Genomic DNA, 27,654 nt, shown 5'->3' on the forward strand with positions numbered 1-27,654 from the left:
CTCCTGAGCAGGGCTCTGTGTCAGAGAGAAGTTTTACTACTCCAACTGCAAAATCACTGAAGGCCCCATGTCTGGCCACAGCTCAGCAAGGCCTTGGAAATGGCATTGTAAGCAAGAGGTGTGAGGACAGACACAGAGCCTGGTCCCTGAGCCAGCCTGTGGATCATTGCTTGGGTAGTCATGCCTGTCCACACTCCCCAGGAAAATGTTTTTTAAAGTTGATTTATTTATGAAGGGTCTTTAAAAAGGTCATGGAAAATGTGTATCATGAAAAAATGATGTAGGCTGGCCCCAATAAACACTCCGGGCATGTGCACATGTGTGCCCCAAATCCTGATAGGATGGAGAAATGGAGAAGGGATTATGATGGGACCATACCCCATTGGGGGGTGCTTTCTCCTCTTCTCTGTCTTCCTGTCTCTCTGTTTCTTTCTGATGAGAGCGTCTAGTCTCTGGCATAAACTAAAACAATTAAAAAAAAAAAGAAACCAAAGTATGCATGGATTTAAAAATAAGTTTTGCACCAAAATAAACTTGTATTTTAATGATTTTTTTTCCCCATTAAACTATTTGAACTGCTGTCATACTGGGGGTGGTGGGAAGATGGGGGAAAGATACATTGATTTCTGATAGGGTCTCACCATGTTGGGATCCTCCTGCTCCAGCCTCCCAGCTGCCTAGGACCACAGGCCTGTGCCGTAACTGTACCCTGCCTGTTTGGGTTGGTCGAGAACTAAACCTAGGCCTCCCATTCAGCCCTGGCCTCCAGCAGTAGTGTCCTGGCAGTGTGAGCCACCATGACTAAGCCTACGTAGGGCAATGTTAAAAGAGATCAGGGCTCCAGTCTTCCCTATTCTGGTCTAGAAGTGGGGTGTGGAAACCTGTGTTTGTAAAAATAGCCACCAAAGGGAATATTTAGTACAGGCAGAGATGGAAAATACTTCTATTCTTTATTTCTAAAATCTGCTCCTAAAGAGCTTCATTGGGCAGGCCTTGTAGTCTAATGGCCGACTGGTGCTTGAGGCCTGGCCCTGGTGGCTGACACTGAGACACCACTTCCCTTGGCTTGAGAAAACACTGGTACGTGTGCTTGTATTCTCTAGGTCCTGACAGGATAAAGAATGGAGAAGGGATTGCGGCATGACCACGCCTCACTGGGGGAGGTGGTTTCTCCCTCCCCCTCTAACTTAATATCTTTTTTCTTGTGCTTGCTAGAGAGAGATGGAGAGAAACAGAGAGAGGGAAAGTGAGAAATCATCCTCCCCCCCACCCAGGGTGCATGGCTACCGCACAGTCCCTTTTCCTCCATTGTCTTCTTGGGATTTGGGGCATGCATGCACATGTGCCTGGAATGATTTTCAAACCACTGGGTCTGGGACTCAAACCATGGTCGGCCATGTGGGAGCCTAGCCCCTTAACTACCATACTGCTGGTTGGCCCCTCTATCTTTTTTTTTTTTGGAAAGGTTTTTGCTATAGGGCACATGTGCTCACCAGAAAGACAGAGACAGAAAGACAGAAAGCAAGAAGGAATGGCCACACCACAATCCCTTCTCCTCTATTCTCCTCTTGAGATCTTGGGCACGCATGGACATGTACCTAGTGTGAGTTTAAGCCACCGGGTCCAGGACTCAAACCGCGGTCGACTGGATGGGAGTCCAGCGACATAGCCATTACGCCAACCGCTGATCCCAGTCCCTCTATATTTTTTCCTCTGGCAAGCACACATACCCTCTAGCAATTATTATTATTATTATTACTATTATTTTCACTTACTTTTCTTTTAAAGGTTTGTAAGTGAAAGAACATATGTTTTGTGAAGTTATTCCTAGTAGGAAGTAACCTAAGGAAGTTTACTGGGTCATTCTTCTATTCATATTACATTTTACTGTAATTGTTCCTTGAATTATCCAACACGTTCATTGGGTGCTAATTCTTTTAGGGTAAAATTTTTGTCTTTTTCCCTGTGTCCCACCCCAACACATACCTGACAGCCAGGGAGTGTTTGAATGCACCTATGAATGAGTGAGATGTTGAAAAGTATGGTAAGGAATAAGAAAAGTTGTCTTTTCTACCCTCCTACTGAAGCTGCCCATACAATTACTGATTTTTTGTTTTCCTTCCTATGATAGGCAAAGGAAAATCCTCTAAAAACAAGCCTTGAACTGATGACCAGATATTTTCTGGATCACTTTGGAAATGCTGCTAACAATTTCACTCAAGAGACACCAATCCCTGCACTCTCGGTTCCAAAGAAAAATAACAAATTGCCATTGAAATGCTCGGAGACTACGCTGGTGAATATATATGACCTTTCAGATGAAGATGCAGGATGGAGAACATCGTTGTCAGAAACAAGCAGAGCCAGGTATCTCTTCCCATTTCCTGTGTGTATCAGTTTTCTGTGGCTGCTGTAACAAATCTCTATAAATCTGATGGCTGTATCAGTGTTCTCCAGAGAAACAGAATTCCTAGGTTAGATAGTACACACACAGGCATATTTTAAGGAGTTGGGTCATGAAATTGTGCATGCTGACCAGTCTGACATGTGAAGGGCAGGTGAGTAGGTGGGAAACACAGAGTTTCAAAACTAGAGTCTTGAGGAGGAATTCTCTCTTCTTTGGGAAACCTCGGATTTTGCTCCTAAGGCCCTCGACCGATAGGCTTAGGCCCACTGTGTCACTGAAGATCATCTTCTGTACTTAAAGTCAAAGATGGTACCTGGACATTCCATTTACAAAATGCATCCACAGCAACCTCTAGACCCTTGTTTGACCAAATGACTGAGCCCCACGACCTGGTCAGCTTGATATAAAATTTAACCCTCATAGTGGCTTAAAGTAATATGAAATTATTCACACAGTTCTGGAAGTCAGAAGTCTGAAATTAGTCTCACTGGCTAAAGGCAAGATGTCAACAGGACCAGTTTCTTAGGCAGCTCTGAGAGGAGATTCCATTCCCTTTCGTTTTTTGGCTTTTGGGGGCCATCTGCACCCTTTGGTTTGTGATTCCTTCAGTCTTGAAGCACATCACTCCAACTTCCGCTGTATCCTCACACCTCACGTGGCTCCAACCTCCACTGTGTCCTCACACCTCACGTGGCTCCAACCTCCGCTGTGTCCTCACACCTCACATCACTCCAACCTCCTCTGTGTCCTCCCACCTCACGTGGCTCCAACCTCCGCTGCGTCCTCCCACCTCACGTGGCTCCAACCTCCGCTGCGTCCTCCCACCTCACGTGGCTCCAACCTCCGCTGCGTCCTCCCACCTCACGTGGCTCCAACCTCCGCTGCGTCCTCCCACCTCACGTGGCTCCAACCTCCGCTGCGTCCTCCCACCTCACGTGGCTCCAACCTCCGCTGCGTCCTCCCACCTCACGTGGCTCCAACCTCCGCTGCGTCCTCCCACCTCACGTGGCTCCAACCTCCGCTGCGTCCTCCCACCTCACGTGGCTCCAACCTCCGCTGCGTCCTCCCACCTCACGTGGCTCCAACCTCCGCTGCGTCCTCCCACCTCACGTGGCTCCAACCTCCGCTGCGTCCTCCCACCTCACGTGGCTCCAACCTCCGCTGCGTCCTCCCACCTCACGTGGCTCCAACCTCCGCTGCGTCCTCCCACCTCACGTGGCTCCAACCTCCGCTGCGTCCTCCCACCTCACGTGGCTCCAACCTCCGCTGCGTCCTCCCACCTCACGTGGCTCCAACCTCTGGTGCGTCCTCACACCTCACACGGCCCCAACCTCTGCTGCGTCCTCACACCTCTGAACTTCACTACTACCATCCTTTGTCTTCATTTAATGATTTGATTTGGCCCACCATATAATCCAAGATGATCTCCCATGTCGTGATTCTTTTTATTTTTTTTTTAAAGCATCTCTATCAGAGATGGCCATGCCATAATCCCTTTTACATCTCTCCTTTTGGGATTTTGGGTATGTACACAGAAGTGCCCACTGTGATTTTCATGTTGCTGGGTCTGGGATCTGAACCTTGCTTTCGGCCCTGTGGGATCCAGTTGCTTGAATCACCACACCAACCACTCTACTGGCTGGTCCCATGTCATGATTCTTAATTTACATCCATGGGGTCCATTTTCCCAAGTGATGCATTCACGGATTCCAGGGATCAGGATGTTGACAACTTTGGGGTCATTATTCATCCTCTTAAACTCTGTGCTCTCAGAAGCTCTGTCGTGGAGCACTGCTGTTTCCTTCTAGAAGCCATGAGAATGAACCACTTGTGGTGGAGAGTACTTTCATCCACATGCTTATTTTACATTCTATGGCTTGTAAGGTTGAGGGGATTGCTTTGTTTGAGTTTTTTCTTAAGAATTACTTTATTTTATTTATTATCATTATTATGTTTTCACATGCATTCACCAGAGAGAGAGAGAGAGAGAGAGAGTGAAGGAAAGTAAAAAGAAACAAAAAAACAAAAAACAAAAAAACACACAAGCTGCCAGGTCTGGGACTCAAGCTGTGGTTTGCCGTGTAGGAAGTCCAATGCCTCAACCACCACACCACCTCCTGGCCTCCCTGATATTCTTAAAAGTAGGAGTATCCTAAAAGAAAACAATATACCACAGAGAAGGGAAAGTCTGAAAACAGGCTTAGAAATTCCAGGAATTAAAAAAAAGAAAAGGCATTCTTTTTTCTTTTTCTTTTTAAGTTTATTTCTTCCATGTGCAAGAGAGGGGGAGAGAGACAGCCTACCCACAGAGTCTTCATGCCGCGGCCCATGCCCAATCTTCAGCCAGCCCTGGATCGCGGGCAAGTGTGCACCCGGTGTACTCATGGAGGCCCATGTGGGTTTCCTGAGAGTTACGCTTTCCTGCTGCACCACAGTCTGGGCCCTGAATTGTCAGTCTTTCCTTTTTTCTTTCTTTTTTCTTTTTTTTTTTTTGCTAGAAGGTGTGTGCACTCACATTAGCGAGACAAAGGAACAGAGAGAGGAGAGGAGAAAGCATTTCCCATGGCACATGATCACCCTGAAATCCTTTCTCCTCCCTCTCTCCCTCCTGTTGGGATTGTGGGCCCGCATACAGGCATATGCACCTGGTGTGTTTTTCAAACTCCCAGGGCTGGGATTTGATCTGTGCTTGGCCATGTGGGGTCTGGCACCCTTAACCACTAGGCCGTGGGCTGACCCTTCCTAAGAGTTTTAGCCACTTACGCTCAGTGGTGCAGTGACGCTGGGCTTCACGTACCCCGTGATTGTATCGAAGGGCTATGGTTGTGCTCAGTCGCTCGGGCCTGGAAGACCAAGGCTGCTCTTCAGATCGAATGACTTGAGGGATCCTATCATGGATTCTCATCTCTGGTTTTGGTTTGTTTATTGTTTTTTTGTAGGCTAGCTTTGTCCTGACACCAAAGCAATTTCTATTTCTTACCTTTCATGATAAAGCACTGGCTAGCTAGAAATTATTATGTATTTATTAGTGAGCTTGTTATGAGTCCTCTTGAATGTGGCATGTATTACTGAGGTTACCGAATTCCTTTGGAGGAGTGTGTTTTAATGGAAGTATTCTTTTTTTCACAGACAAGAAAATCTTGATGGGGATGTGCTTGGTAATTTTGTATCATCCAAAAGGCCACCACACAAAAGTAAGCCCGTGCAGGTGGTCTCGGGTGAAAGCCCCCACTTGGCTTCCGTGTGGGAGAAGATGGAGAAGCGTCACTCGCCAGAGCCTTCCTTGGAAGTGAAGAGGGTGGGAGAGAAGACCAGGCCAAAGTCTGGCCTGATCGTGCGAGGCATGATGGCCGGGCCCACTGCCAGTTCCCCACAGGTGGGGCTATTGCTCTTTCAGTTGTTACGGGAACCGGGCTTAAGGCATTGCCTAAGGGTTTATTTGGGGGTACTAACCCTTATTTTAAGTGGGATGTATGCGGGCAAAAGAGAAACACTGGCCTCTATTTCCTCCCTAGCTCTATCATGAATGACCCATGGGGCCTCGGGCACCGGCCTCCTTCCCACCCTCAGTTTGTCTATCTTATCAGTGAGGCGGATACTACTATAGTTTTATAGTTTTTTTTTTTCCCTGTGTAAAATGTATCATGACTTTTCCGACAACCCAGCATGTACCTTTGCTGTGTGAGAGCACACCTACCCAGCTTGGTCTTTGCAATTCAGGAGTAGAGGACCTAGCCTAGTCTAGAGAATGTCTTTAAAAAGATTTTTGTTTTTGGAAACACAAGAGTTAAAAGGGGAAGGAAACCCCATTCCTTATAGTTCTATTTATTTCGTTCCTGTTTTCTTTTCCTCTGGCCCCATGTCATGATTCTTAGTTTACATCCATGGGGTCCGTTTTCCCACATGGTGCATTCACAGATTCCAGGGATCAGGGTGTTGACAACTTTGGGGTCATTATTCATCCTCTCATACTCTTTCAAAAAAATAATTCTACAAATCGAACACATCATTTTATAGTCTCCCTGCTGAATGACTGCCTCAGGATCCCCTTAAGCATCTCCTGGATTCTCATCTCTGGTTTTGTTGGCTAGTTCACTGTTTTTTTGTAGGCTACATTTTGTCCTGACACCAATGTATTTTCTGTTCCTCCCCTTTCATGAAAAGGCACTGGCTGGTTAGAAATCATCATGCGCAATACCATGAATGCACACAGTCTAGGTGCGTGGGCCCAGCCTAGGGCACAGTCAGTGGTGTACCGGCCTGCGGGGCTGGAAGCCATCTGGCCCACCGGGTTCAGACGCCTGGCCCGGTTGACCTTAAATACTCCAGGTACATGTGTGTGCACCCAGGATCCTGGCAGGCTGGAGTACGGGAGGAAGGGTCTCGCGGTGTGATGAAACCCTGTTGAGGGCAGTGCTTCTCTCTCTCCCACTCTCATTTTTTTGCAAGTGCGTACATATTCTCTATCACGAGTAAAATGAATAAACTTAAAAAAAACATTGCTTCTGTCCGTACCCAGTCGCCTGCACTCTCCCTTTGCTGCTGTATCTTTCGATGTGTGGAGACACCAGCTCTGTTCTCCCACTTCATTTGGAATTAGGACAGGAAGAAGAGGGTTCCCTCCCTGACTCTGTCCTGTTCTTGAGGAGACTTTGGTTAAGGTTGTTTTTTCTCTTGGCTGTGGGCTCTTTTGTGGGCTCTAAGGCCCTTTCGGACTTGGGAATTTCAGTCCTTTCATGACCATTCAGTCTCAGGGGTCAGATCGAGGAAGGGAGGGTCGGCTCCCCTCTGTGTGACTCAGGGAGCGTCTGCTCCCCTCTGTGTGACTCAGGGAGGGTCTGCTCCCCTCTGTGTGAGTCAGGCCACGACCTGATGTCAGCCTTTCCTAGGTGTTGTGTCATCGACGAAGCGCATTTCCAAACTGAATCGTGTCCAGAAGAAAGGGGATAGGAAGGGGAAGAGTTTGGAGAGAATGATAAGATTTGGAGATGTTTACTCTCATGAGGAGAAAGTCTTGTGGGATGTCAGCAGATGAAGATTTCTTCAGATGTGGAGGGTAGGAATAGTCCAGTCCCAAGGTACCAAATAGATGGGTTTCTGATGGCCGGTCTGAGTGCTATGCTGCGCCAGACACTGCAAGATGATCTTGGTGCTTTTTCCTGTTAAGCACAGTGGTGAGTTCAGGGCACCTGGGGTACCTCTGCTTGCTACTACAAATGGATGAACTGGAGAGGCATGTGAGGTGAATTCTTTTTTTTTTTTTTTTAAGAGGTTTTTTGCGATAGGGCATATACACTCACCAGAGAGATAGAGAGACAGAGATAATAATGGGGAAAGTGGGAAATCATCCCCCCCAGGGGGGATGGCTACACCTCAATCCCTTTTCCTCCTGGGATCTTGGGCATGCACACATATACGCCTAGTGTGTTTCAAGCTGCCAGGTCTGGGACTTGAACCACAGTTGGCCATGCGAAAGTCCAACAACATAACCACTTTGCTATCTGTTGGCCCTGAGGTGAATTCTTTTAGCCATCTTTTTGTTTTGTTTTGTGTTTTAAATTTGCCAGAGGGTACATGTGCTTGATGGAGGAGGGGGGGGAAATGTAAGAAAACATGGTTTTGGATGGTTATGCTATACTCTCTTTTCCATTTCTCATTTTGATTTTGGGCATGAGTGCACTTGTGCTTCACATGGTTTTTAAGCTGCTGGGTCGGGGACCCAAACCATACCATCGGCCACATGGGATCCAGCTGCCATAGCTACCACACCACCAGCTGGTCCGTTAGCCATCTTTTAAAGCATTATTTTTTTATAAAATATTTTTTAGTCACCAGAGGGCATGTACTTTTGCCGGAGGGGAGGGGAGAGAGAGCAAGTGAGTGAGAGACCCCGATGGGGGATGATCATGCAATCCTTTTTCTTCCCTTTCTCCATCCCGTCCAGACTCTGCGTGTCCATCCTACCTGGTGTGCCTTTTAAGCTGCCAGGGCTGGGTTTCCAACAGCACTCAGCTATGTGGCAGCCGGCCATATAGCACTCGCCCCTATGCTGTAAGCCCGACCCCTTTACATTTTGTTTGATGTTTAAAGTTTATTTTCTTCCTGATAGAGAAGAACATGCACATGGGAGAGAGAGAGAGAGACAGAGACAGAGACAGAGACAGAGACAGATATGGACCTCCACACCACCAACTCCTTCCCCAGCCCTGTAGCTCATCAGGAATCCTGGGCACATGCACCCAGCATGCTTCAGGTCAAATGGACCAGGGATCTGAACCCACATGGGCCTTGTGGCCTCCAGAATGCAGTTCAGTATGCCACCTCTCTGCCATGGAGACTGGACCCTGTTAGCCATCCTGACCTTGGTCTGTAAGCCTCCTGAGAGCAGGGACTACATTATGTTTATGTATAGTGCATGGTGCGTGCTCACTCAAGGGAGTAGTCTTTGTTGGACTGAATGGTGTAGACTTGCCTGGTGACTCCAGAGAGTACAGCTGTGGGTACAGGTTGGTATGAGGAGCTCTCGGTAGTCAGAGCTGCCTCAGCAGAGAGGCAGGCTGTTTTAGAAGGAACTAGAAGAGCTGCATGAAGAGGCAGTTAGGCACCTCATCTCCTGGATATCAGGTAGAAAACAAGCCTGTCTGGTTGAGAGGTTCGACTGCATCAGTAGTTCTCAGACTTTTAGTCTCAGGGTGTTGTTATGCTCTTAAAATGACTGAGGAGCCCAGAGTGGTTTTTGTTTACATGTGGGTTGTGCCTATTGACATGTACGATATTAAAAACTAAAACGGAAAAATTAAAAAAAAATTACCTATGAAATCATTAAAAATGATAATAGTAAACAGATCACACGTAGCACAGTGTCTTCTTACGGCCAGAGTGTGCGTGCATGCATGAGAGAGAGGGAGAAAGTGAGACCCTCTCCGACAGTTTCTGGTCATGCTACACTCTCTTCTCCGATTCTCCATCCCACCTGGATCTCGGGCACATCTGCTGCGCACGCCTGGCGTGTTTTTCAGGACACCAGGCTGGGATTCAAAGCCTCATTGGCCATGTGGGATTGGCTTCCTCTGTGCAGGGATTACTTGCTGTACTATGGGGCTGGCCCAGAACAAGGTCTTTTACATGAAAGATCTGTATTTTCCAAGACAAAAAATTCGTGAGATGAGAGGAATTATTTCACATTTTTCTGCTAATCTCTTTAATGTCTAGCTTAGTATAAGCCAGTTCCAGTCCCATATTTGCTTCTGCATTTTGGTCTATTGCAATATGGTGTTTTAGTTGAAGTGAGTGAAGAAAATCTGGCCTTACACAGACGAACAGTCAGAAAAGGGAAACGCATTTTAACAGCCTTTCCAAAAAGCTGAGGTACTTTTTTATTTATTTATTTTTTTTACTATGCTGAAACTAAACAAGTTGTAGATTAAAAAAAAGAATTATTTATTCAAATTTATTTATTTATTCATTTATTTTAATTTGACCAGAAACTGACAGACAGACAGACACACACACACACACACACACACAGAGAGAGAGAGAGAGAGAGAGAGAGAGAAGGATTAAGAGAGAAAGTGAGAAAGCAAACCACTAGGTCTGGGACTTGAACTGTGGTCAGTCATGTGGGACTGTCCAGCACCTTAACCACCATGCCACCTGCTGGCCCTCAAGTTGTAGATTTTTATTATAGAATATTTTTAAAAATTTATTTAAAGAATTATTTATGTATTTAATTTTGTTTTTTATTTTTACTTTTTAATTTGACCAGAGAGGATGAGAGAGAGAAAGAAAGTGAGAGAGTAAGCTGCCAGGTCCAGGACTTGAAGCACGGTCAGCCATGCAGGAATCTAGTGCCTTAACCATCATTCTACATGCCTGCCCCTTAATTGTAGAATCTTGAACCATATAAATGAATCTTTTGTACTTCATCGGTTTTCGTTGGTCTGTTTTATACTTTAATTTTTTGCTCCCACATGATTTAGCAACATAGTGCATTGGTCATTCAGAAAACTGCTTAACTGAGTTATATAGAATTTTCAAATGTGGACACACATCATTATACAAAAACAAAAACAAAAACAAAAACAAAAACAAAAACAAAAACAAAAAAAAACCCCACACACCAGGGTCAGCCCCGTAGCCTAGTCATTATGGGAGCTGGATCTCACATAGCAAACTGTAGTTTGAATCCCAGCCCTACTGACTTGAAAAACACACTGTGTGTGTGTGTGTATGTGTCCCAAGTCCTGGCAGGATGGAGAAACGGAGGTAAAGGATTGCAGTATACCCATGTCAAAGGGGGCACTTTCTTCCTCTCTTTCTGCCTCTGTCTGGTGAGCACACATGCACCGTAGCAATTAAAAAATAAATCACACCAGGGCCAGCAGGTGGCGTGGTGATTAAAGCACTGGATTCCCACATGGCAGACTGTAATTCGAGTCCTGGACCCAGCAGCTTGAAAAATCACAACAAATAAATAGATAAATAATTAAATAAATTATAAAAAATAAATCACACCAAAAAAATAAAAACTCATTTGTTGATGTCATCACTCCACTTATCAGAAAAGATATTAAGCATTACAAAGTCTTCAAGCTCACATAGGCAGATAGAAGTTTTAGAAAAAATCATTTTTTTGCTTATAGGGCACAGGTAGAGAGAGACAGAGAGAGTAAGAGGGAAAGCGAGAAATCACCCTCCAGGTGGAATGGCTATGCTGCAGTGCAGTGTCACCTGCTGTCCTCGCCTGGTGTGATTTTCAAGCTGTCGAGTCCGGGCCTGAATTGTGGAGTCAACCATATGGGATCCGATGGCTTAATCTCCTTGCCACCCGCTGGCCCCTAGTTTTCCCAAATTTTACTTTTTTTTTTTTTTGCCTGACAACTTACAGTTTATCAGTACCAATATATGATTTGTTCCCCTTGAGGTGACAAGTTTAATTAATTTTCAAGAGAATGCCTGCCCAATACCCGAGTCAGAAGAATTACAGTTGCCAGGCGGTAGCTCAGTGATCAAAACAGCCTGTTTACTCAGAGCTTAGCTGGCCACATGGGCTCTGAGCACCATCCTCCATACCCAGAGAGTATGAGGCATGTGGGGGTTAGGGTGTAAAGGAAATAAAATCAATACTTTTTGTTCTGCATGGACAGTCTTAGGTAAAATGAACTTTTATTATTCTTTATGAAGTTTGGCTAGAGGGCATGTGGGCTGGAGAGAAACAGAAAGAGTGAGAGAGAGAAAGTGAGAACCATCCCCCATTGGGAGTGGTCTCGCCACAATCCCTTCTCCTCTCCTTCTCCCTCCTTTCAGTGCTAGGGCACACACGCACAGGTGCCCAGTCTGGGCAGACCTCACCACTGGCCATGTGGGATCCAGGTAGCTTAACCACAGTGGCATGGGCTGACCCGAAATGAACTTTCTCTTGCTCGTGCTGCGAGGAAGCGGTGGTAAAGGATCCCCTGGGTACTGGTACCGTTGGCCACCACTGCCTTGAAGCATGCCCAGGGCCAGCGTTTTTTTCTTGCTATTGCTTTGCACACAAAATTGACACAGAGCAAGAGGCAAATTGGGTCATATTATGACTGTGGGAATAGTTTTGAGTTCCCTGAAAGGATGTGGGGGCCCCTGGAGGTTGGCAGACCACGCCTGAGAACTGGGGACGGGGGTGGGGGGTAAATGAATGCCCATGTCCTGTCCTCCCCGACATCACAGTCCTTAAGGTCGTGTGATTGAGACTCTTCAGAGCTGCGGTGTGAGGGACATGACTGGACCTGCTTTACTGCCGAGGGCATCATTGCAAACTTTGCCTTTTGGTCATTGTTTTGGGTGTGAGGTGTTCCCCTAGGGTATCTGAATCCTGGGAAGGAGATTGAAGAGGTGGGTTGCTTTTTTTAAAAAATTAATTAATTAATTTTTGGAGAGGTTTTTGCTCCAGAGAGATATAGAGAGACAGAGAGACAGAAAGCGAGAAATCACCCCCCCAGGGGGGATGGCCACGCCACAATCCCTTCTCCTCCATTCTCCTCTCGGGATCAGGGGCATGCACGCACACGCGTTTGGTGTGAGTTTAAGCCGCCGGGTCTGGGACTTGAACCGCAGTCGACTACATGGGAGTCCAGCGACATAGCCATTACGCTAACTGCTGGTCCCAGTGGGTTGATTTTCTTGTGGGCCTTTGAGTAGTGATTCTTACTGGTTGCTTGAGAGGAAAGAGGTGAGGACTGCTAGGTATTTTGAAAGTGCAAGTGTACACATGCAAGAGTGAGAGAGAGAGAGAGTGGGAAAGGGTCCCCTCCAAGGATCTGGTCATGCCACAGTCCCCTTCCTCCAGTCCGTAAGATCTGGGGCACTCACACATGCATATGCCTGGCTTATTTCAGGCTGGCTGGGCTGGGGATTCAAACTGCGGTCACCGGGTGGGAGCCAGCCTCTCTGGAGCAGGACGTTACCGCTGCAGAGCCAGCCCTGTTTCATCATGTACCACTCAATTAGCTGTATGCTTACGGATGCGTTAATAGGCTGAGTTCCCTGCAGCAGCTCCGGCTCCCTGGGCCGGATGTTTGAGTCTCCTTGGGAACGATGACTAATGTCTTCCTTGCTCTGTGCAGGGGGCTGCGTGGCTTTTGGAGAATGTTTATAGTGCCTAATCATTTCCACTGGGCCAGAACCTGGCAGACTAGCTTTCCTTATCCAGCCAGGCTATACCATTTGGCTCTGGATGGCTTCTGGAAATGCTGAGAGTTCCAAATCTCTAGACCCAGGAGACGCCTCTAGGTTCCTTTTTGTCCTTCTGCCTCCAGTTTCCCGCCCCTGCTTAGCAGTGTCGTGAATTCCCATTTCATTAGTCAATCATTGAGCGTAGGAGGCTATGGCAATTGACTCCTTTGGAATCCCTTCCTTTCGAAAACGAAGCAAATCTGCGTGCTTACCAAGTGTCGGCCAGTGGGCTAGGAGCTTGGAGGACACCAGAGATGAGTGGAGACTGGCTTCTGCCATTCCTGGGCTACCTGCAGGAAGGGGTTCAGGCCCATGTGGGTGGGGACAAGAGCCTTGTTTGTCAGTGGGGACAGGGACACTGAGCACAGGACCTCATGAACACTGGCCGACTGCTGTGATGTACCTGGCTCTGTGCTGCCCTTTACATGTGACTCCTGTAATCCCCACCAGGATCTCCCAGGAGGCAGAAGTACAAGTCCTCCATCCTCATCCAAAAGCTCAGGGCCAGATATGTTCGTGAAGTTAGACTGTCTTTTAATTTCAGAAAGACGGTGTAAATTATGTACACATAGTGCCTGTAGCACTAATTAGCAAAAGAAGCGAACTTATTTTGTGTGTGTGTGTGAGGTGGTTTTTGTTTGTTTGTTTGTTTGTTTTGTTTTGTTTTGTTTTGTTAATAGGGCATATGCACTTGCCAGAGAGACAGAGACAGAGAGACCGAAAGTGAGAAATCACCGCCTGGGGGCATGACCACGCAGCAATCCCCTCTCCTCCATTCTCCTCTCAGGATCTTGGGCACGCATACACACATGCTCTGCTTGGGTTTTAAGCCACTGGGTCCAGCACTTGAACCACAGTCGACTATGTGGGAGTCCAGCACTTGTAACCATGATGCCATCTGCTGGCCCCCAAAGTAAACATTTTTACTTAGGACTATTTATATTTTAAAAGACTGTAGGCAACCTCCCAGCAGTTAGAAAGAATTTACCACAGGATTCCAAAAGAAACGTTCATTTTCAGAGGTTTGGGGGTTTAAAAGTGACAGGTAATGGCTCGAGGACATTTACGTTACAGGTGGGAAAGTGAGGGACAGAGACGTTTAATAACCAGTCTCTGGTGACACTGGCGGGAGGTGACACAGCAAGTAGAAGCTGGAGCGGCAGCTGGCCTGCTGCTGAAGTGGCTCTCTGTAAGGGCAGGATGAGAATCCGCAAGAGACTGGAGCGGGAGCATTTGGGCAGCACCTCACAGAGTAGGTGGGGTTTTAGGGTGAGTTGGGGCCAGGAAGACATTGCTGGGGAGGGAACGTCCTAGGCAAATGCTTGGAGGGAGATCGGGTATTTTTCCAGCTCTCCTGGAGAGGGATCTTCACTGCTCTTGTCCTGACCTTTCAGGATTCCCTCCGCAAGCGTGCTCTGAGGCGGCCCCCGACCCTGAGCAGTGCCACCCAGCCCCAAGAAGAAGGCCGGAAGATGCCTGAGCTCTTGGCCCACACTCCAGCCTGTCCAGCCCTGCAGGAGGGCCTGGCTTCCAGCACCAGCTCTGCCTCCAGGAGCCCTCCAGGTCAGCTCAGCGAACTGACCGCAGACAAGCGGAAAACATTGCCCAGGAGCCCACCGCACCTGCTCAGCAAAGGTCTGCCCCGGCGGGAGAGGGGCAGCTCCAGAGAGCTTTCAGAGGGCAGCCCAGCAGCGGACAGCAGCACAGACGCAGACAGGACGCTCTCCAACCTCTACTTGCCTGGTGGGAATTCCAGGGTGACCCAGGAACGGCTGGAAAGAGCGTTCAAGCGGCAGGGCAGCCAGCCCCCTCCCAGGTGAGCAAACTTACTAAGATGATGGCTTTTCCTAAAGAAGTGCCACCTCTCACAGATCCAGTGGCTGCCAGGCAGCCCCCTTAGGCTCCTTGAGCTCTTCCATCCCTGTGGCCTAGACAAGGCAGGGGTGATTCTGCTTAACCTGGAGCTGCAGGGGACCTTTCCCCAGCCATTGTCACTTCTTCCCAAAGCTGAAGGCTTTACTCAGTGGTCCCAAAAGAAGCTTACAGTAGCACAGCCAGGTCCATGTGCATGAGATGTTTGCTCTGACAGGCCAGAGAGATGGTGATGAATCAGCTCCTACCAGAACCCTACTGGATATTATTTTATTTTATTTTTGTACCTTGTTCTTACTTTATTCTTTCACAATAAGCCTTGGTGATTCCTATGTTGATTTTTGAGTATTAAACCAACCTTATATTCCTGGGACAAACCCCACTTAGCTGTGATGTAATATATTTTTATATATTTTTCAATTTGATTTACTAATATTTTATGTAGAGTTTTTAGGTATAAATTCAAGAAAGAAACTGTCTGGCAAATTTCTTCTCTCTTGGTTCTGGTACCTGGGTTATGCTAGAAATGTTCCCTCTTTTTCTAAGTCTTTTGATAAGTTAGTGTAAAATCAGTGTTATTTCTTCCTTAATCAATTTGACGAATTTAATGAAGAAGACTTTAGAGCATTGAGTCGTAAGATATCTTTTTTTTTTAAAAGAGAGATTTTTAATGTAGGGTGTGTGTGCTCACCAGAGAGACAGAGAGAGACAGAGAGACAGAAAGCGAGAAATCACCCCCAGTGGGGACAGCCACACTGCAATCCCTTCTCCTCCATTCTCCTCTTGGGATTGGGATTTTGAGCATGCATACACATGTGCACGGCATGAGTTTTAAGCTGCTGGATCTGGGACTTGATTATGTGGGAGTCTAGCAACGTAACCGTTACGCCATCTGCTGTTCCCTCAATTAAACAATTTTAAAAATTCAGATTCTTCATTTCTTCTTATATCAGTTTTGGCAGTTGAAATTTGTCAAGGAATGTGACCATTTTATTTTTATTCATTGTTATTTAATTTTCTAGTGGGCGTATGGACTCATAAGAGAGAGATGGAGAGAAGGAAAGTGAGAAAACACCCTCATGAACCATGGTTATGCCAAAATTTCTTCTTCTCTAGTTGTCCCTCCTTTCGAGATTTTTGGGCATGCACACACATGTCTGGTGTGTTTTTTCAAGGTGCTGGATCCAGGATTTGAACTTGCATGGTTGACCATGTGGGATTCAGCTCCCTTAACCACCAGGTCATGGGTTGGCCCTTTACCTTTATTTAAATTTATTTGTATAAAATTGTAAAATTACAGTATCCTCCTATTACCGTTTTCAAGTCCGTAAGATTACAGTGTTATCTCTCATTCCTGATACTATTACTTGTGTTCTCTTTCTCTCTACTAGTCTTGCTGGGAGTTTATTAGTTGTAGAATATTTTCAGAGAAACAACTCTTGGCTTTATGTTTGTTTTCTATTTTATTGATTTATATCCATATTTTTATTATTTTCTTCATTCTACTTTGAGTTTAATTTGCTATCATTTTCTAGTTTATTGATATTGATTTCTTTTCCTGGTCTTTGATTTATTTTTATTGATATTGATTTCTTTTCCTGGTCTTTTATTTATTTATTAGATCATTGGGAAAGTCGTGATGTATTTTTCTGTTTTTCTATGCAAAAATGTGTCATGACTTTCGTGACAACCCAGTATTTATTTATTTACTTATTTTTAAATTTTTATTTTTTTAAAGCAAAAGTTACAGGATTTATTATTTTTTTTTTACAGAGAAGTTTCCATTCTCTTTTTTGTTAAATGTTTCTTCCCTTTGCCCCTCTTACCCACCCTCTACCACCCACTCTCTACCAATTACTCCCCTCACTTACAGTCTCTGACATCTACACTTACCCTGTACTATCATAACTCATGCAGCTAGGGTTCACAGCCTTTGCTAGCTATGCTGCCTTAGCCAAGTCATTTTCTGTGATTGAGTGCAGATATTTGGTATATATCAAGTGGGGATATACAGTGTTGTCTTTCAAAGTCTGGCTCATTTCACTTAACATTAGGTCCTCTATATTCTTCCACTTTGAATCGCATGATAGGATCTCATTGTTTCTTCTGGCTGAGTAATATTCCATAGTATTTATGTGCCACAGTTTTTTAACCCAGTCATCAGTTTTTGGTTACTTAGGTCGACTCTATGTCTTAGCAATTGAGAATAATGCTGCAATAAACTTATTTTTTTTATTTCAAAATTTCTACTATATATAAAAAAATAGATTTCTGGGACCAGCAGTTGGCGTAATAGCTATGTCGCTGGACTCCCATGTAGATGACTGTGGTTCGAGTCCCGGATCCAATGGCTTAAACTCACTCCGGGTACTGTGCGTGCGTGCCCAAGATCCAGAGAGGAGAATGGAGGAGAAGGGATTGCGGCGTGGCCATCCCCTCAGAAGGTGATTTCTGGCTTTCTGCCTCTCTATCTCTCTCTGTCTTTCTGGTGAGCGCACACACCCTAGAGCAAAAACCTCTAAAATATATATATATATTTCCGTCTTTTTTGGAATTCCCTATCCTTCTCTTTATTTTTTTGAGTATATTATTGTCATTTTGAAGTCTCTATCTAGTAACTCTGGATCACCTGTGGTCTGCTGCTATCATATGTTTTTCTTTTTAGTTTTGGTTATTTTGTCCTATTTGCATTTCCGATCATTTTGATTGAATTTCAGACATTGCCTATGAAGAATTGTATAGGCTCTGGTTAATGTCATTTTCCTCCAAAAAAATTAATTTACTTTTGGTAGATATTAGTCTCTTGTTAGTTTGGACTTTATATTTCCTCAAAGTGAAAATAGAGTCCCTTATTCTGTTATTTGTGGAATAACTTTGTCCACTGGTTCTTTCACTGAACAAATTCTTAATTTTGGCGTAATAAATGTCTCATGTGGTACATGATTTCCATTTTGAAAGTTTTCTTTATTAAGTTCTTTCTTGCTTCTAGGTCTCAATGATAATCTAATTTTTTTCTATTACATTTACAGTTCTAGCTTTCGCATTTAAGTATTTAGTCTTTTGGATTTGTTGGAATAAAAAGATCCACTTTTTTTTTCTTTTCTCAGTATGGTAAGACCGTTTTCCAGCACCATCTGGTAAAATGTACTACAGTCTGTTCTGCTCTTGTAATTTGTGAAGTCATTTTACTAAGTTCTCATCTAGACATGGGTCTGTCTCTGAGCTCTCTATTTTATTTCATTGGTCTTTTTGTCTATTTACTTACTTATTTTCTAAAACCACATGACTGCACTTTTTTTTTCCACTATAGGGCGCGTGTGCTCGCCAGACAGACAGAGAGAGACAGAGAGACAGAAAGCGAGAAATCACCCCCCAGGGGGGATGGTCACGCCGCAATCCCTTCTCCTCCATTCTCCTCTCGGGATCTTGGGCACGCACGCACACGCGCCCGGCGTGAGTTTTAAGCCACCGGATCGGGATGCGAACCGCGGTCGACTACGTGGGAGTCCAGCGACATAGCCATTACGCTAACTGCTGGTTCCCATGACTGCACTTTTGATGACTGTGGAATTAGAGTTCTACCTTAATATCTTGTAGGACTAGTCTTCCTTCTCCCCTGATCTCTTAGGGTTGGCATAGCTATTCATCCATCTTTATTCTCTCTCTCTTCTTTTTTTGAAGGATTTTGCCCTAGGGCATGTACACTCACTGGAGAGAAACAGAAAGAGAGAAAGTGAGAAATTACCTCTCAGAGGCCATGGCCTCACCACAGTCCCCTCTTCTCCATCCTCCCCTCAGGATTGTGGGCACGCTTGCGCATGTGCATGTACATGCAGTTTTCAAGCTTCCAGGCCTGGGACCTGAACCTCAGTCAGCCACGTGGGAGTCCCGAGTCTTAACCACAACTCCACCTGCTGGCCCTGGTCTTTATTCTTTCTACAGGCTTTTTTCCCCCTCTGTTGACCCAACATGTTTAGCTGTTTCCTACATGAGGCAGAATTGGCTTGTCTCCTTACAGTAAAAATGCAGCTCCCAAATATCTCCTGTCTCTTGCCGATCATTTGGCTGTTCTGTATTCAGAGTGTTTTCTTGGATTAATGTCACATCTACTTCCTGTCTCTATCCTACTTCATCGTTTTCACAGCACCTATCATTGCCTGAAATTATCATATTTATTTGCTTATGTATCATTTGTCTCCATGACAGATTTTAAGTTTCATGAGTGCAGAGACCTAGAATAGCCGGTCCCCGTGCCGGGGGCAGCACCTGGCACCCAGAAGGCACTCAGGGGATGTCTGACGAGATGGCTTTCTGTCTCTCTCTGGTGCACATACATGCCCCATAGCAAAAATGTAAAACATAGTAAAACAATAATCATCAATAAAATGAAGTAAATAATTCTTAAAAATTTTTAAAAAGTAATAAAAAGTCTTCTTTATACTGAGTTAAAATCTGCTTGTCAAAGTTTGACTTAGAGAGCCTTATTTTGTCCTCCAGTGCTAGAACAACTTTGCACTAGAAAAGGCAAAAACACCTTTCACCACATGGATGAGAATATTTTCAGGCTGTAGGGATCTGGGAAAGAGGATCCTGGCAGGAGGCCTGAAGCCTTCACCTTATCTTCACATTGTTCTCCTACTCCGTGACCCTCCCGAGTTTTTTCTCTGTGCTTCAATGTCCCTGACTATAAAATATGGCCCCTGGGTAAATGACTTTCAAGCATCCTTTGAGCTCACATATTCCACTGGCCCAAGATTCCTCTAGAGTTATCCTGCGCCCTCTGCTGTGATCATCAGATAATTATTGAGTGTGCCTGCTCTTTACGGGACACCTTGGAGGTATGGCTCTTGAGTTCTGGAGTCTGATGAGCTGGACCAGCAAACCAGTTCTGCCCTTTCTAACCACTGTGGCCTTGAACCAGTTATTAAACGCTTGAGAGAGGTGTGAACTTTGTCTTCTAGGAGGAGGGTAGCATGTAAAAATGCTTCCATGGTGCCCTCACCACTAATACCAGGCAGAGTTAGCCAGGGGTGGTTAACACGCGTTAACCTTTGTATTGGCCAATCAGCAAACATCTCTGTGACTCTCCACCCCCTGCACCCTCTCCCCCCACCGCCCCACACACATTTCTCTTTGCTGGGCTGCATCTTAAGCATTTATGTATTACATTTTCTCATTTGCTCTTTAATATAATCCATTGAGGTAGCTATCACTCCCCCGCACTGGGAGGAGGTTCATTAAATAGTATATTTCTTTTCTCATGAATTCTGAACAAATTGATAAACAGAACAAGGGCTATCAGTCAGGTGGGGCTTTAATATCTTTGTGATCATTAAAGGCGAAGGCAGAGGACAGAGCAAGCCAGGAGGGCTGGGGCCAGCACTCCGTAGCCTTCCCCTTCTCCTGTGGGCCTAGGGCAGGCTCCCTGTGTGGCCATGTGATGGTGGTGGGGTTGCTCCTGGAAGGGCAGCTCACTCCCAAGAGGAAAAAGCAGAGTTTACATGCTGCTTGTTTTTTTTTTTTTTTTTTAAACCAAATCTATCAGTCAGATAAGTCACACTTCCTCCCTTGGGGTGGAGTAAAGAGGAGGAGAAAAGCCAGGAAAAGGCCGGCAGAGCTCCCTTCAGATGCCCAGAAAATACTGGGGGCTGAGAACAAGCACCCCTCACCCCTAGCAATTATTATCCCCGTTTTTCAGGTAAGGAAATTGAGGCATAGAAATGGAAGGAGATAGACAAGGTTCTCGGTGGATGCAGATCCCAGGACTCCCAGTCTGGCGTGTGGAATACGGGCTGGAATTCAGCCCTCTCATTTCCTCAGCTGCTGCTTGGGCCATGCACGTCCTACCCAACCTGTACGTAGCAGCCTCGGTTTGACACCAGGCCCAGAGTTATCCCCCTGCTAAGCACAGCTGCTCCTTGTCCTCTTTCACTCATCTTTTTCTAGAGGTTTTTGCCTTAGGGTGTGTGCACTCGCAGTGGGTGGGGAGTGGGGGGGAAAGAGAGAGAGAGAGACAGACATAGACGGGGAGAGGGAAAGTGAGAAACCAACCCCCTGCCCGGGGCAGGGTGTGGGGGGGGATGGCCACACTGCAATCTCTTCTCTTCCATTCTCTTCCCGGAATCTTGGGCATGAGTTTCAAGCCACCCAGTTGGACTGTGGCCGGCCATGTGGGAGTCCAGTGACGAAACCGCTACGCCATCTGCTGGTCCCTTTCCCTCAGCTTTCAGCTCAATACAGTGAAGGCGGGTCTGAGTCCCAGTACGTGCCAGGTCCTGTGAGCTCCTCAAGGGGACACGGGCATGTGCACATATGATTCTTCCGAAGTGCGGCCAAGCACAGGGAGAGGACTGCAGTGCTAGCCCGTGTGCACGGCGCCTGTTCCACCATGCTGCCCGAGGGGAGCCAGAGGACAGTGTTGCCTGGGGCCTTCTCTGGCCCCGTGTCAGCCTCAGGGAGGGCCATGGAAGGCCCACCTGGGGCAGGAGTGGGGGCGGGAACACACATCGCGGTGGGGTTCCGGGGAGACCTGACCTGCTGAAGTGAATGTACAGTCAGGCCCTCCTCGCTCGGACTCTTCAGGTCTGACACTGGGAGCTGAAGGGACTATTTTCTGGTGTGACTTTTACTTCTTTCTTGTGTCCTTCGATCTCAAAAGACACTTGGAAAACATATTACCTGGCTTCTATTGTGAGCGTCGGGCTACTTGGGCCATCTGCCATTTGTCACTGGCTTGTCAGGGCTGCCCTTGTCAGGCTTCGCCCACCATCACTGAGACCCACGGGGACCCCACCCTGCCCTGGGAGGCCCTCCAGCCCTTGTCCTCTCAGCCTCCTGCTGTGGTGCTGTGGGGGGGCAGGGCCTTCCTCCGCACACTTACAGATCTTGCTATCACCGCACACCTCACTCCAGCCTAGACCCTTGGGAGGCCTGCGGGGCAGCACTAGGCACGTGGGAGGGGCCATTCTGTCTTTATGAGTCCCCAGAGCTGGGAGTTCCAAGCCCCCTGGTTCCCCAGGTGGCACTCTGCTCCCTTGGAGGCAATGTCTGTTACAACGCTGTCTCAGGCATGCTGGGCTGTCACCTGTCCAAGAGTCCCTCGGAGTCCAAGAATCTCTCTGGGTCTTCAGATGGTCACATGGACCCTGTCATGGTTGATTTTCAGCAGATTAGCTCAAAAGAAGTGATGCCCGGCATTTGGCAGTGGGGCCTGGCGTCATGTGTTCTCCAGGTGTGGGCGTGGACTGTGCGAGTTCCAGCCACTTGGTTTTGCTGTCTCCTTCAGAAACGCGGTGGAGATGTGGCCACGATATTGAGAAGAGTTCCTGGCCTCCTTCAGAATTCAACCAAGGCATTGGCTGCAGCACCAGACTGTAAATGCCAGGCAACCTAGCAAATGCGTCCCCTCACATGGATCGGGCATGGGGTGATAATTCAGGGGCACCCACGTGCAAAGGCTTATGGTACTGATGGATGCTGAGGCCCAAGAAGGGCCCAGACCTCTCCAGGGTCTCCTAGGCCATTGCTGACTGAGGGGCCAGCTGGCCCGATGGTACATGCAAACACGAGAGTGTATTAGTTCCCACTGTCTGTGTAACAAACTATCATACATTTGGTGGCTTGAAAGCAACACATGTTTATGGAACCAGCAGTTGGTGTAATAGCTATGTCGCTGGACTCCCTAGTAGTCAACTGTGGTTTGAGTACTGGACCCGGTGGCTTAAACTCATGTTGGGTGCATGTGCGTGCATGCCCAAGATCCCGAGAGGAGAAGGGATTGCGGCATGGCCATCCCCCCTGGGGCATGATTTCTCACTTTCTGTCTCTCTGTCTCTCTCTGTCTTTCTGGCGTGTAAACGTGTCCTATAGTGAAAGTGAAAACCTCTCCAAAAAAAAAAAAAAAGAAAAAAAAGAAAGCAACACGTGCTTATTATCTTATAGTTCTGAAGGAGGGCTTCTTGGGTGAAAATCAAGGTGTCGGTGGGATTTACCCATGAGTTAGTTGTGCTGTCCATGATTAAGAAGGAGCCAAAGGCAACGCCAAAGTTTTTGGCAGAACCACTGTAAGAAGTTGAAGCCTTTCCCTGAAGCAAGGAAGGCTGTGGGGCAAGCAGGTTTAGGAGGGCCGCAACCATAGCTCTGCTCCGCCATGACCCCTCCCAGCAAGCCAGTGGGGTTTCTCTGTTGACTGGCCTCCCTGCAGCCTGTGAGTAGGGCCTCAGCCTGGGAGTCCACAGACACCGTCCTGTGGTTCTCATCTAGGCTCTGTTGCTGATGTGACAAGTCAGTTCTGTTCTGGCCCTGGGTCTTACTGGAACTTGTCTAACCTGTTGAGCCAGAACTTTAGGGGGGGTGGTAAAGCCCGGAAATCTGTGAGTGGTTGGTTGATTACCAGAGGGCATGCACATTCGCCAGAGGGAGGGAGAAAGCACCCCCAATTGCAGTGGGATCACTTTTCATCCATTTCTCCACTCTGCCGGGATTTGGGGGACACATGCACACGTGTCTGGCGTATTTTCAAGCTGCCAGAAGCAGGATTTGAACTGCGGATGGCCAGGTGGGATCTGGCTCCATTAACCACTAAGCTACAAGGATGGGCTCACAAATCTGTCTTTTAATAAGCCCTCCAGGTGATGTAATGCATGCCGACGTTTGGGAACCAGTGCCCCAGAAGTCATGCCCAAGATGGAGATTCAGCAGCATGTAGTTTATGGCCATGTTCTTGGGAGAAAAGGAAAACGAGGCAGGTGAAAGAGCTCGGCAAGAATGTGAATCCGGACCGGGCGGCTTGCTTTCTCACTGTTCCTTTCTCCCTTTCTCTCTGGCGAGCACATGTGACCTATAATGCACTTAAAGAAAAAAAAAAAAAGAATGTGAATCTCAGCCTGACCCCATGGGGCGTTATGGGGCATGAATCTGCCCGTAAGTGGCTCCATCTTTAAGCCCCTGTATCGGGCACTAGTTATGGGCTGCCCCTCCTGAGGTAGGGTGGGCAACCGTTGGCGAAGGGCAGTTCTCTGGAAAAGGGGCTGCTGTGAGCTGTAACAACAGGCCTTGACAGCCCCTGGAGTGGGTCATCCAGGGCACCTGGTAGCTTCCATGGAAGTTCTCAAGGGCCCTTCTTCGCTCACCCAGCTGCAGAGATCCTCATGGATTTCACAGCTGGTGCACAGGATGCCTGCAGGTGAGGATGCGGAGGGGAGGCTGGGACGGAGCCGTGTCTAGGCTCACAGCAGCCTCTCATAGTGACCCCCTCCCACCCCCAGCCCCTTTGGGAGAGCGCCATGCTCGCCACTCTGGCTTCAGGGCTGGTTGTGTCCCATGGTATCAATCAGACTGGAGATGTCTCGTGGTGTCTCAGCCTGCTAGGTGCAGGGGATGCTGACGATAGATCGTGGAAGCAGTGCCCACTGAGAGGCCCTGAGGAAGTGGGTGCTAAACTGTGGCCCCAAAGAGAAGCAGAAGATCAGGGAGCAGTCAGGGACATTGGTAAGGGGGCAGGGGCAGGAGGGCCCAGGCTTGGAGGGGCAGTGTTTAACACCAAAGGTGTCAGGGTGAACCAGTAACTGGCTATTATTTGAGTTCGCCGCTGCAGGGCTGGAGGGCCTTGTTCTGCCGTGGGTCTCTGTGGCCGTGTCCCCAAAGCCTCAGTGGCCCCGCTTTTGTATCAAAATCAGGAGTGAATTCCAGACCAGAGCTCCTGACACTGGGGCGCCCTGAAGGTTTTCTGTTTTTTTTCAAGAGAATGGGCAGCAGGTGGCAGCAGATCCTCACCAATCCTCACCACTCCTGCAGGCGCCTGGTTGTCATTGCTGCGGAATTTCTTTCGGCAGAGGCTCACGGGGCCCCTGAGGACTGTCACAGGCGCCTGAGGGGAGAGAGGAATGAGCGCGTCCCACTCTCTCCTGGGGCCCCCAGTTCCTCCCGGGCTGGGCCGCAGCCACACGATGACGCTCTGCATCTTGAGGGGAATGAGTAACGCCAGCTGGGCTCGGCGGGGTTTAGCGGAGGATGTGGCATTCGCCGTTTATCTGAGCATCCTGAGTCTGACAACATCTGTACCGCGTGGGATGAGGAATGGGTTGAATCCCCATCTCCATTTTAATCGGTCAATCATGCATATGCATTATTTGGACGTCATGTCAGATTCCTGAGGTTCAAAACTGGCTGGCTCTTGAGAAATATGCAACCCGGGTCTGGATCCTGAGTGCCTGTCGAACAGGTGGGGCTTCGGCAGGGTTGGCTGATTCGGGGGCCCTCGGCAGTGGCGGCCCTCCACACCCACTGTCCATGCCCTGCCTCCAGCCACTTCTCCTCACGTCAGTGGTCACATTTCACCCTGGAGGGGTCTCCCATCCACAGCAGAACCCCATTTCTCTTCCTTTCTAAGAGCTGGCCTCTCCGTGGTGGGCACAGGGATTCAACACAAGAAGCGGCTCCAGGGCACATGACGGGTTACTCCGAGCCCTCCAGGAATGGGGAGTGGCCCCTACTGCTGTGTATCGCTCCCAGGAACCTGCAGTTCCAGGGTTTTTACATCCCTGATGCGATCATCTCCGAAGGGAAGGAGGCCCTCCATGACAGGGTTTTTACATCCCTGATGCGATCATCTCCCAAGAGGCCCTCCATGAACCAGCGTGCCTTTACCCATACAATTGTATAGGTAAAGAGGCGAGAGACTCTCCACAGGTCTCCTTGGAAGAGATCTCATGGTGTCCAACTGTGGACGTCAACATGGCAGCTCCGAGGTCCTCCTCCAACTACACCTGGGCCTTGCTAGCCCCACCCGAGATCTGAGTCCTGGCGAACAGACTAGGAAGGAGTTCACGCAGGGGAAGTGGCTTCTGTTGGATGGCGGGAAACTGTGCAGGCTCAGAGAGAATCATGGGAGATGGGTGTGGAAGAGTGAGGGTAACCTTCATGGACAGTCTTGTTTTCTGGATGCCTTTTTTTAACTTTATTTTTCTCACTCCAGTCTGCTGGACTCTAAGCTCCATCAGGCCCTGGCTCTCAGAATCCCAAAGAGAAGCCCCGGTAGAGGTTGAGAAGACCAGGACGAGAGTGATGCAATTGAGGCAGCGAGGATGCTAAATTTAAGGAGACACTCACTCTTGAGGTTGTTCAAATGCAAGATAGGCACCTGCATGAACCCAAGACGGAGTGCCTCTTTAAACTTTGCACCCTAAGTTCTTTCCTTGTCTCATCCTAATCTCAGCCTGGCCAGCAGAGTCTGGCTGCTTCCCTTCTGCTCTCTCAGTGCCATGGGCAAGCCTCAGCAGAGAGCAGTGATCTGATAACTCTCTTTACTCTCTGGACTCCGGGAGGTCTGGAGAGGGGCCTTATGTCATCATCTTTCCCCAGCTATATCCCTCGACCTGACAGTAATAAATGCTGAGCAAACAAGAAAGTGTGCCTTGTGAGGAGGGTGGAAGGGAAAATGATGGTGATCTGTCTGGGACAGTGTCATGAAACTTAAACTGATAATCTTTAGTAGAATTAGACCAATCCAGGGACCAGCAGTTGGCGTAATGGCTATGTCACTGGACTCCCATGTAGCTGACCGTGGTTCGAGTCTCAGATCCGGTGGCTTAAACTCATGCCAGGTGCGTGTGCGTGCGTGCCCAAGATCCTGAGAGGAGAATGGAGGAGAAGGGATTGCGGCGTGGCCATCCTCCCCAGGGGGTGATTTCTCGCTTTCTGTCTCTCTGTCTCTCTCTGTCTTTCTGGAGAGCGCACACACCCTATAGCAAAAACTTCTCCAAAAATAATAATAATAATAATAATTAGCCCAATTCAACTTTATCTTTGGCTTGCCTTTTGGCACTTGTTGATTTTCTCATTTCGTTTTTTGTTCATACATTCATTTAGTCAACCAGCCAACCCACCTGCATTGTGGTGCCCTGTAGTAAAGTCACCCTGAATGTTGCTTCCTTCAGGAAGCCTTCCCTGATCTTCCCTGTTCCTTTGCTTGGACGTGTTCCCTTCTCACACCTCTTACGTACATGTCGCACTGGAGAGAGCTGATGAGTCTACCGTTCCTCCAGTGGCACTGTCAGCTGCCTGAGTATGGCGGTGAGTTTCCTGTGACCTACCTCCTTCGATTTCGCTTAGAATTTGTTCTAGTAAGGAAAAGTGCAGGTGAATTATGGGCCTTGCTGGGGAGGGCGAAAGAGCTCAGAAAAATGTGGGAGTCGTGACGGAGCAAACAGAAGTGTCTTGAAAAGAGCAGGAAGAATCTGTTTGAGAGCCGGATGTTGCCAATATAGATGCCTGCAGGATCTTGGTGGGGAGCGGCTTGCCTGAGACAGGGCTGAGTGGGGCGTGGCTAGCCCAGCTGCGGGCCAGGGCAAGGTGTTATTGCTGTGCCTGCAACAGAGTTGTCCCTCTTGTCTGCCCTCCTCCAAACCTGCAGTATTTTTGAGAAACATTTGCTTGTGCCCCTGGAATTTCATTCCTAAAGACAGAAGAAGCCGTCTAGTTCCTTGTCAGCCTATTTCTAGGGCTTGCATGTGCAGACATTTAGGGGCGATATACTCTTGTTGTTTTTTGGAGAGGTTTTTGCTATGCGCATGCTCGCCAGACAGACAGAGACAGAGAGACAGAAAGCAAGAAATCACCCCCCCCCCCCCCCCCGGGGGGGGCGCACACCGCGACACCCACTT

The 27,654-nt window shown here is 47.8% G+C and overlaps 1 protein-coding gene across 1 annotated transcript in view; it reads left to right on the forward strand.

The window, feature by feature from the left end:
* MINDY4 (MINDY lysine 48 deubiquitinase 4) overlaps positions 1-27,654 on the forward strand; it is a 123,241-nt gene that overhangs the window by 13,416 nt on the left and 82,171 nt on the right. Inside the window, exons 3-5 of the mRNA XM_006146240.1 lie at positions 2,132-2,367; positions 5,537-5,783; positions 14,515-14,936. Coding sequence (XP_006146302.1) covers positions 2,132-2,367; positions 5,537-5,783; positions 14,515-14,936 — 905 coding nt within the window. The remainder of the gene's footprint in view (positions 1-2,131; positions 2,368-5,536; positions 5,784-14,514; positions 14,937-27,654) is intronic.

Source organism: Tupaia chinensis, unplaced genomic scaffold, assembly GCF_000334495.1.
Source record: "Tupaia chinensis unplaced genomic scaffold, TupChi_1.0 Scaffold000170_1, whole genome shotgun sequence".
Classification (NCBI taxonomy): Eukaryota; Metazoa; Chordata; class Mammalia; order Scandentia; family Tupaiidae; genus Tupaia; species Tupaia belangeri.